We start from the raw sequence: 11362 nt of genomic DNA, 5'->3' as shown, positions 1-11362 counted from the left end.
CATCAACTCTCACCGGTGCCATTGAGGTTGGACTTATAGATCAGGCCTCTCGACCTGTCGTTGTAGAATAGAACCTCATCTTGCCCGTCAAACTCTACAGCCGAGCCGGAAAAAGACGAGGCGAGCCCTGTGAGGGGAAGGGTGATGTCTTCCTGGAGGGACACGGTGAGCGGGATCCCTCGCAGGGCTACAGTGGAGGCCACCAGCAAGTAGTGCTTTACCTCTGTTTACAAAGAGATAGGATTAACCGTGTACTACCCAACACTTTTCTTGAGGAATATAGAAAAAGAAGTGTAGTAATTCCCCACTGAAGCAACTGTGAAAGTCTGATTCCAGGTCGTAACCGTGGCGACACTTGCAGCGGTATCCCAAACCGTCATTGTCTGTGCGGTGGCTCAGGACGCAAATGTGCTGACAGCCGCCGTTGTGCCGTCCGCAGGGGTTCATCACTGTCGGATGAGGTCGATCAAGTCAAGCCAAACACTGTTCGACTTCGGAGGTTTGTGTACTTACCAACAGGCTGCAGGGCTGAGTGGGAGACGACCACATGGCCCGGTCGCTTGGCGGTACGAAAGAGGAGCGCCGGGTTGCTACCGTTGAAGCGGTTGGCTCTCACCAACCCCATCTTGGTCCAATCGGTGAAGAACACGTGGTTCTCGAATACAGCTATGCCGAAAGGATGTGGAGACTGGGTTCCACCATTGAGGACCACTTTTCTGCACGGACCGCCACACAATGGCCGTCAAACACAGCAAACGATGAACTTCTCAACAAAAAATAATTGTTACCTGTCCAAACCATGATAAGTGACAGTTTCAACGGTGTCAAAATGGCTGTCAGACCAGTAGACCCTCTTTGTGATTATATCAACGCTAATTCCGGTTGGCGTGCCGAGCCTGGTCTTTACCAGCTCCACACGGTTGCTGCCGTCCATAAAGGCCCGCTCCAGCTTCATGTTCTTATTGCTAACGCCCATGTCGGTGAAGAACATGTAACTGCACACACAAAAACAAATAGTCAAAAGTGCCATTCTGGACATGCAGTATACAATCACAAGCAACACAATTTCATAAAAATTGTATAAAAAAATATTTTAATAACAATGAACTCATACTAAGGTTTTTAATTTTACCCCTCTTCTGAAAAGCAGTTATCTACAAATTAGTTTTTTTTTTTATTTAAATCTGGTATTATTATTATTAATAATATTAAAAACATGAAAGAAAACATAATTTAAAATGAATGCGATGAGGTGGCAACTTTTCCAGGGTGTACTCTGCCTTCCGCCGAGTGCAGCTAAGATGGACTCCAGCACAATCGGTAGAAAATGAATGGACAGACGAAGCTTTAGTTTAGGGATGTCCGATAATGGCTTTTTGCCGATATCCGATATTCCGATATTGTCCAACTCTTTAATTACCGATACCGATATATACAGTCGTGGAATTAACACATTATTTTGCCTAATTTGGACAACCAGGTATGGTGAAGATAAGGTCCTTTTTTAAAAAATTTATAAAATAAAATAAGATAAATAAATTAAAAACATTTTCTTAAATAAAAAAGAAAGTAAAACAAAATAGAAACAGTTACATAGAAACTAGTAATTAATGAAAATGAGTAAAATTAACTGTTAAAGGTTAGTACTATTAATGGACCAACAGCACGCACAATCATGTGTGCTTACGGACTGTATCCCTTGCAGACTGTATTGATATATATTGATATATAATGTAGGAACCAGAATATTAATAACAGAAAGAAACAACCCTTTTGTGTGAATGAGTGTAAATGGGGGAGGGAGGTTTTTGGGTTGGTGCACTAATTGTAAGTGTATCTTGTGTTTTTATGTTGATTTATAAAAAAAATAAAAAATACAAAAAATAAAACGATACCGATAATTAAAAAAACGATACCGATATTTTCCGATATTACATTTTAAAGCATTTATTGGCATCTCTACTTTAGTTTAATTTTATCAAAAATCTATTAAATTCAATTCGAAAACTACATTACTCTAAATTCAATTAGAAAATAAAATTACCATACATCAGATTTTTTAATGCAATAATTATAAATCTGACAATTTAATTAAATTAGAATGAAATTAATTTAAACAGATACATACAATACAATGGATAACACATTTAAATCAAAAGTTTTAAATAAATGAAATTAAAATATCTGGCTGTATCCCCGAGAGGGACAAGCCGTGGAAAATGGATGGATAGATGGAAGATTACAAAAAAATTATACAATCCAGAAATTGTATTAATTATTATTAGATAAGTAAATCTGAAAATGTAATTAAACTAAAATGAAGCAAAAGTTTAAAAAAAAAGAATTAAAATAAATCAAATGAGTTAGAGAAATAAATAAAGTTTGAAAAAAATTATTACAACAGAAAATTAAATGAATTACTCCTAATTGCAATGCTTGTACAGTCGTGCCTCGCCACATCGTCCTTCAAACTTTGCGATCACATCGCAGATTTTTGGGGGATATTATTTTATTTTTCTAAAGCTTTGTGTCATTGTTATTGGCAGATGTCAACATTTAGGCTTTTTCTCAATGTGTTTCTTGCTGTTTTCTTGTTTTTTTTTTGCCTAGAGCCAATGACAATCGAGTCCCGAGCCACAGATGGCCGCGGGATCTGAGGCTGAAGAGAGAGAGACAGAGGTGTGCAAGCGTGTTCAGTGTTCAGGGGTTAAAATGCGTGCCTGTTTACCAGTCAATTGGCCAGTGGAGGTCTCACTGAAGGACGTCTCATATTAATTTTTTTTTTCTACAATTTTTGGGCTCTTTGGGACCCTACCGATCGATCGTGATTGACGGTTTGGCGACCCCTGTTCTAAAGCATATTCTAAAAAAAATGGGTCCTGAATTAAACATTTTCAAGCACATGAATGGCTAAGTAAATGACTAGTCAATACTACACTAGTATTGGCCATTAGAGGACACTAAACCAGTATGAGCACGTTGTTCAGTCTCGTTCCCACTGATTGGCTCAGCCTCAGGTAGCATTACTATATTGGATTAAAAGAGTGTAACTGTGATTAAAGGGAAGTAATTTGTGTCTACATGGCTCCCACAATGTTAAAAAGCATATTTAGAAGGTCAGAAATATTTTGTTATGCTCTAGTTATGATATTTGATTTATAATGAATAATTCCTACTTTGCGTGAATTATTTTATCACGGTCATGTCCGGAACCAATTAACCGCAATAAATAAGGGAGGGCTGTATATTTGCTGTTGTAGAAGTATGCGACACAAAGAACCAAGTGCGTAAGTGTTACAGCATACATGCAATTTCTTTTCAAATTTGTGCCCTAACATAACATATCAACAAACAGAATGTGTGCAGCAGAATGACAATTCAAACCCACCCCACTGTGGGGTCCAGGACCAGGCCATGAGGACTCTGCAGGTTCTCAGCGACCAGCGTGACTCGATTCCCTCCTTCAAAGTCGCACACGTCAATGCGCTCCACCATGGCTTCCAATATGTACAATTTGAAGTTGATCCAGTCCACGGCCAGGTTCTGCACGTTCTGGACTGCAGTGGTCAGAACCTCCCTAATGTTACCTCCATTATAGTTGGCAGAATACACCTGGGGGGGGGGGGGGGGGGGGGGGCATGTTAGTATGCAAAGGTTGATATTATCGTTTTACATGTTCCACAGGAACCCATGAAATAAAATGTGGGGATCCCCAAGGTTCAATATTAGGTCCCATTCTTTTTAATCTCTACATGCTGCCACTTGGGGACGGCATCAGTTCCCACAGTGAGGTTGATGATACACAATTGTACATTGCCGTCATTCCTGATGACTTTTTGGATTATTGACATATAAACAGTCCAGAATTACAATTAAACCCATGTCTAATGTTCTTTTTTTCAATAGATACCCTTTTTAACTGCATTTTAGACATCAAGTCATGGATGGCAGTGAAGAACAAAGACCCACGGTGAAGCGACATTTAGTCACTATGGCCCCCCACCTGTGGAACACCTGCCAGAGTGCCTCAGGACTGCAGAGACCATTGATATTAAAAAAATAATAATTACAATATTAAAAAGGTTAAAGGCACATCTTTCTAATCAGGCTTTTTATTGATCATTTTAAACTATTTTTAGGTTCTTAATTTTTATTTGGTTATTTTCTATTTTATTTATTGCTACTACCGTATTTTTTGGAGTATAAGTCGCACCGGAGTATAAGTCGCACCTGCCAAAAATGCACAATAAAGAAGGAAAAAAAACTATATAAGTCGCACTGGAGTATAAGTCGCATTATTTGGGGAAATTTATTTGATAAAACCCAACACCAAAAATAGACAGTTGAAAGGCAATTTAAAATAAATGAAAAATAGTGAACAACAGGCTGAATAAGTGTACGTTATATGAGGCATAAATAACCAACTAAGAACGTGCCTGGTATGTTAACGTAACATATTATGGTAAGAGTCATTCAAATAACTATAACATATAGAACATGCTATACGTTTACCAAACAATCTGTCACTCCTAATCGCTAAATCCCATGAAATCTTATACGTCTAGTCACTTACGTGAATGAGCTAAATAATATTATTTGATATTTTACGGTAATGTGTTAATAATTTTACACATAAGTCGCTCCTGAGTATAAGTCGCCAAACTATGAAAAAAAACTGCGACTTATAGTCCGAAAAATACGGTATTACTACTATTATATTTGTTATGTTATTTATAATTCATTTTGACATATATTTTAATTAAGGCTGTCAAAAACCTACTCAGTGGCCTAGTGGTTAGAGTGTCCGCCCTGAGATCGGTAGGTTGTGAGCAGTGTTGGGACTAACGCGTTACTTTGTAACGCGTTACTGTAACGCCGTTAGTTTCGGCGGTAACTAGTAATCTAACGCGTTATTTTTTATATTCAGTAACTCAGTTACCGTTACTACATGATGCGTTACTGCGTTATTTTACGTTACTTTTTATGTAGTTTCGACTAGAAACAGAAGATCTGAGTGTGTTTTGTGGCTGCGCTACGGTGTCGTTCTTCTGAATCTCTTGTGTCACACGGAGGAGGCGCTCTGTGTGTGTGCGTCTGAGTGTGGGAAGGGAGGGAGGGGAGGGGTGAGCGCAGCAGCATTCGTGAGGGAGGGGCGGAAACAGAGAGAGCGAGAGAGTTGTTAACACGCATGCGTCGCCAGGCTCAGCTTTTTATCGATAGATTTATCAGATTTAATTTTTTATTATCTATAGCAGGGGTGTCAAAAGTGTGCCCCGGAGGCCATTTGCAGCCCACAGCTAATGTTTTAAAGGCCCACAGCACATTCTAAAAATACTATTAAAATAAACAAAAACATAACAAAAGTGAAATAAAAAAGCTTAAAGGTGAAATGTTATTTAGAAAAAGTTGCAATGTTGACTAATAAAGCAAAGCTGTTTTTTTTCTTTCAAACTGTCATTGCTCAAAACATAATATTGAATCAAAATCAATGTTATTATGAATTATAGTACACACACTCTGTCAATTCTCTTATATACTCTTTCATTCTAGACTTCTAGAGTGTTTGATTATCACATCACTCTAAATGTATAGAATATAAAGTTCACAAACATAAAGAGGGATCCTAGTGGGCCAGGCCAATATTTCCTTATCTCTAAACTAAAACTGGGGAAATGTGTTGAGTGTTCTGGGCTTCAGACATGATTTAATTTCAGAATTCCTTGAGAGAAAAAACGCCTGGTTAGGCATTGGTATGTAAAAATAAAGTTAAAGTACTTATTTGGTTTACAGCTATGTGGTTATTATGCTGTTTGTTACTTATGTATGTTATGTTGCAGCTATTTAAAATAGTTTTGTCAATTTGTTCTGGCCTGAAATAAATATCTTTGTCTTTTGTGTGTTGTATGTAGACCACATTGCTTAGCAGAGTTCAGTGATGCAAATGCATGTCAAGTTGATCAACAGATTGTATTATTCTCCAGTGCAATAACAGTACTGAAATGAAGGCTAAAAGGGCATTAATGAGAGCTTTAAAAAATGAAGAAGAAAAAAATAAGTAACTAAATAGTTACTTTTCACAGTAACGCATTACTTTTTGGTGTAAGTAACTGAGTTAGTAACTGAGTTACTTTTGAAATAAAGTAACTAGTAACTGTAACTAGTTACTGGTTTTCAGTAGCTAACCCAACACTGGTTGTGAGTTCAAACCCCGGCCGAGTAATATCAAAGACTATAAGAATGGGACCCATTACCTCCCTGCTTGACACTCAGCATCAAGGGTTGGAATTGGGGGTTAAATCAGCAAAACTGATTCCCGGGCGCGGCCACCACTGCTGCTCACTGCTCCCCTCACCTCCCAGAGCGTGATCAAGGGTGATGGGTCAAATGTAGAGTATAATTTCACCACACCTCGTGTGTGTGTGTGACAATAATCGGTACTTTAACTTTAAATGATTTTTAAAAAAAATCAGATTAATCATATTTTGGAATTTGGATTATTCATAAATCATAATTTTTCACTCGCTTGCATAATTAAGAGGACTGCTTGCACCATTTATACAGATGTCTAGAGGGCGCTAACTTTACAATGTAATTCTACAGTATATCCCGCCCTCTCACAGCTTTTCCTACCTAATGACGTAATTACGTACGTACGTGACACGCACGCGCATTAGCTTTAGGTGTTGTTAGCTAATAATAGCAATTTGGATAGCGAGCGTTAGCTGTCGTTGAAAGTATGTTCTATCATAACAACAACATGACTGCAAATTGTTTGTTGCTTCTCTTGGCCTTTTGTATGTGTGCACGCGCTCCCGGGTGAGTGACCGCCGTAAACACCAATCATTTATTTAGGCTGGTAAAAAAAATTATTACATTAACTTTGCAATTGTGGAAAAATATAGACAATTTTCAAACAAATGTGTTCTGTCAAACAACTAATGGTATCATAAGCTCGCCGCTGGTGTTCTTGTTATATTGTTTTACTTTGAAAAATGTTACTGTGAGGAAGTTGCAAACACCCCCTTTAAAATGTTCCTAAGAAAAGACCAAAATATTTGTACACAAATGCAATTTTATAGTGAGAATGTCATCCAGGATGTTTTTAAACGTTTTATGTCAATGAATGTAATTTATTTGCACAAAACTTGCTAACAGTTTTATCTGAAGTTTTTTCAGGCTGAATTTTAGAGTGAAATTCGCCAGCGAGCACACCGGTCGGGGTCTACTCACTCATTTTTGTACTGACGTATGCATTGATCTGATTACTGACCGCAAAGCGGTTAAGGTTAAAGAGCGTGTGCGGTCAAAATAAATTGCATGATTACTCTAAGTGTTTACAATTTAAAAATATATATTTTGTTGTGATTATTCACGAGTTAACTCGTTAATTGTGACAGCCCAAATTTTAATATACATTTTATATAATTTTTTTGTAAACCTCCAACGTGGACACCTCAAATGTGGGGTTCATCCTCAATCCTCAGTGACATGCTATACTTTATTATTGTCAACTGTGATGTGTGTGCATTGATTGATTGGAATTGATTGGAACTTTTATTAGCAGATTGCACAGTACAGTACATATTCCGTACAATTGACCACTAAATGGTAACACCCGAATACGTTTTTCAACTTGTTTAAGTCGGGGTCCACGTAAATTAATTCATGGTACAAATATATATACTATCAGCATAATACAGTCATCACACAAGTTAATCATCAGAGTATAAACAGTGAATTATTTACATTATTTACAATAAGGGGGTGTTAGGTTTGGTTGATATCAGCACTTCAGTCATCAACAATTGCATCATCAGAGAAATGGACATTGAAACAGTGTAGGTCTGACTTGGTAGGAAATGTACAGCGAGCAGAGAACATAGTGAGTTCAGAAAGCATAAGAGCAAGTATATAAATTTGATTATTTACATTTGATTATTTACAATCCGGGGAGGTGGGATGTGGAGAGGGGAGGGTGTTAGTCAAGGGTTGAAGCGGACGCGGACGCGGACGCGTGTGTTTTCTTGTTTTTAAAGCACTTTGTGTTGCAACTTGCCTGTGCATGAAAAGTGCCATTAAAATAAAGTTTGAATGATCGATTATCATCTTGGCTGACCTTTTTGGTGTACGTGTCACTCCAGAAGATGGTCTCACTGTGCCTGTGGTACGCCACGCCGACAGCAGAGCCTCTGCCTTGAGCTGGCACCAGAGTTCGGACGTAGCGGCCGTGGATGTCACCCATCATCACCTCTCCTCCGTCTGTGAAAATGAGCTGTGGCATTCCACCTGGAAGACAAGTTGTGGATAAGAATACAGATTGTGTCCTGAATGACGATAAGAAGACCTCAGTACCTGACAGGTTGGCCTTGCAAACGTGACCTTGTTCCAGGAAATAGCCATCAGCACAGCTGCAACGGTGCGTCCCCGGCCGGTCTTCGCATAGCTGGTCACATATGCCCCAGATTTGACAGTCATTGTAGTCTAAATGCAAAGAGACGCAATTACTACCAAACCATACGATAGCATCAGGTATCCAATGTATTTCCACTCACCCACACAGGAGCGACTGTCGTTGCCGACGATGAAACCATCCGGGCAGTAGCAGGTGCCCCCTTGTGGAGACACATGGCATAGATACTCGCAGCTCAAGGTCGAACAGCGTTCCAGGCCTGCGAGCGATATCAATAAAAAATCAAGTTTACCAATACATCCGCCTCACTCATTTCCAGGTTAAAGCCTCTAATCTCAGCAAAGGGTGTCACTATCATTTTTGTGAGCGTTTTTTTACGGCTATCACGCACCTAATTTGGCGGTGATTAGCAGGGAAAAAAAGTTAATGTTACACCAAGTGTGTGTCTGCGAGGCTTGAGATAAGCAAAACATCAGTAGCCACTGTGAAAAATGTTTATGAGTTGACAACCCTTGGACTTTCATTTAGAGCTCAATGAAAGTTAGGGACATTTTAAAAGAAGAGATAATCAACTGGCGCCTCTCGGGCCTTTGAAGGACATCGGACGAGTTGTCCTTTTTTTTTTTTGTCCAGCTACTCAGGCAAATCATATTGTTGATGTAGATGCCCATATCGGCTGAACAAATGTACTTTACAAAAGAGAAGTGTGGGATACTTCTCTTGTTGCCTTATTTGTATTTGACTTTATTAAATGGATTTATATTATTATTTGGTGCAGCCGGGCCGCAGCAGGAGGGGATAGAAAGAGGAAAAAAAGGAAGACAGAGGGGGAAATTGTGGGGAAAAGAGGGGGATTAGACAGAGAGAAAACAACAACAGCAAACACAAAAATAATAATAACAACAACAACAACAATAGAACAACATCAGCAAATAGGATATATACAAATATGATGGTAAAAGTGATAGCAAAGAAGCAGTTAGTGAAATAAATAATAATACAGAAATGACAATGAACATTATTACACTACAAATGGAGCACCTTATGCAAATGCAAATGCAAAGCACCTTAGGGAAGCAACCTAAATTTCGTTGGACCTGTACCTGTACATGCACAATGACAATAAAGATCATTCATTCATTCATTCATTCATTCGTTCAATACAAATACCAATAGAAAGAGCACTATTGATAATAAATAGTAACAATAATTTTTTGTAGTTTTCGAGCGCACCAGTGTTTTTTAATAGGATTTTTATAATAATAATATGATCTCTGGTGTTCCTGCAAAAATGACGCACGCATACAGCCAGTGTTTCTTCCCAGCCGGGTTTACCCAATGAAGAGTCTGAAGATCGTATGACCTTGATTACTTACTGCAGTTGCGCTGAGCGGTGGAGTTGGTCTCATCAGTCCCGCCAGGACAGTCCGGTTTGTCGTCACAAACTTTCCCCACTGGTATACAAGCTGGTGAACCGGGGCAGCCCCACTCGCCAGGGTAACAATCTCGGGAGTTACTGTCTGCAAGCAACACCATTCATCAAGTTACAATGCAGACAAAGAAAAATTTGGAAGGCCTCCTCCAATTCCTAATTATGTATTTTAGGTTGTTTGTTCTCACCACAGCCTTTTTCATCACTGTAGTCTCCGCAGTCATTGAAGTGGTCACACACCCAGCGCTGGGGAATACAACGGCCGCTCGAACACGTGAACTGATCGCCTCTACAGCTTTGGTACACTGCAGAAAAAACAGGCACGGGTCACATGGAAAAAGTTTGAAGTCCACAACCAGCTTGTTTTATGGAATCCAGTGTCCTTTTACCGCAGCCTTGCTCATCGCTGTTGTCCCCACAGTCATTCCAGTGGTCGCATAGGAAGGAAATAGGTATGCAGATGCCATTGGCACACTGATGCTGGTGGATGGAGCAATGCTTGTTGGCTGCAAGTCAACACACAGTAAAGCAATGAATAAAAAGGTGGTCACAATTTTGATTAGTATCAGACTTAGAGGTGTTTACAATGTTTTTTTTTAGCAACAGAAACCACTTCAAACAACAATAACAGGCCTTTTACCTGACAGTGTCAATCAAAACTAAGCACTATTATTGTTGTAAAAGCAAGTAATGAAGTAGGAATCGCATTTTATGTATCTTAGAAATAGTAAAAGCTGATTTAGTATTGGGTTTCTTGCATTAAACAAAAAGAGCACAGTAATAAGGACTAGTTAATTGTGTGTTACATACTTGACCAATGAAGATTATTCTGATTCTGATCGTTCTGGTAAACAGATGAAAAACTACATTGTTTAATTGTTAACAACTTCCGGGTTTGCGTGCATTTTCCGGTTTTCTTTTCGTTGACGATTACGCCAAAACTACTCACCCAATTCACACCAGTCTTAAAGGAGGAATATGGGAGACATTTTTGATGAAAAACTTTATATTACTTTATTCATCTTTTTTGAAAATGTAAACCTTCATAAAACGGCAGCTCGGTCTTCTTCTCCTTCAGTTAATTGGCGGTATACTAAACCATTTGTAAAGCACGTTCCCGCCTTCTACAGGTTTGGAATGGGACTACAACAACAACAACAACAATTATCCAACAGTTCTGTTCTTTAGATGTGCTGTACTACTGTGCTGGCCCCAACAAAGTTATAGTTATATGGTTATGATTTGTTTGTAAAATACTGATTCATAATTTTAAGATTAAGATTAAGATTAAGATTAGTTTATTTCAAAGGGGACAATGCAATTGCATAAAACACCATGACTTCACATGGTTAAAAAAACAGAATTAGCCAGATGGCTAGTTTTCATCTGTAGTTCCCTGGCCATGGGGTAAAAAAAAGGCAGTAAAATTACAATTTCAAAGAAAAAGAGAGAAAAAGAGCACACTATACATACACAATATAATAAAAAATAAAATACAACATCACAACATAACATTTATC

The 11362-nt window shown here is 38.5% G+C and overlaps 1 protein-coding gene and 1 long non-coding RNA gene across 2 annotated transcripts in view; both read right to left on the bottom strand.

The window, feature by feature from the left end:
- The window catches only part of lrp2b (low density lipoprotein receptor-related protein 2b), a 68001-nt gene extending 57755 nt beyond the window's left edge, over window positions 1-10246 (bottom strand). The window contains 11 exon segments of the mRNA XM_062056363.1: window positions 14-223; window positions 309-449; window positions 514-716; window positions 789-995; window positions 3389-3612; window positions 8117-8286; window positions 8353-8481; window positions 8553-8669; window positions 9787-9930; window positions 10031-10147; window positions 10243-10246. Of these exon segments, the coding sequence (XP_061912347.1) occupies window positions 14-223; window positions 309-449; window positions 514-716; window positions 789-995; window positions 3389-3612; window positions 8117-8286; window positions 8353-8481; window positions 8553-8669; window positions 9787-9930; window positions 10031-10147; window positions 10243-10246 (1666 nt within the window).
- LOC133655474 (uncharacterized) lies at window positions 10245-10912 on the bottom strand. Its single transcript, XR_009827004.1, has 3 exons — window positions 10792-10912; window positions 10653-10686; window positions 10245-10348 (listed from the first exon to the last, which is right to left on the bottom strand). It is a non-coding gene; the product is annotated as an uncharacterized LOC133655474 (long non-coding RNA).
- Between the last annotated feature and the right edge of the window lie 450 nt (window positions 10913-11362).

The sequence above is a fragment of the Entelurus aequoreus genome, linkage group LG08 (genome assembly GCF_033978785.1).
Source record: "Entelurus aequoreus isolate RoL-2023_Sb linkage group LG08, RoL_Eaeq_v1.1, whole genome shotgun sequence".
NCBI lineage: Eukaryota > Metazoa > Chordata > Actinopteri > Syngnathiformes > Syngnathidae > Entelurus > Entelurus aequoreus.
This window is presented reverse-complemented; position numbering and strand designations above follow the sequence as displayed.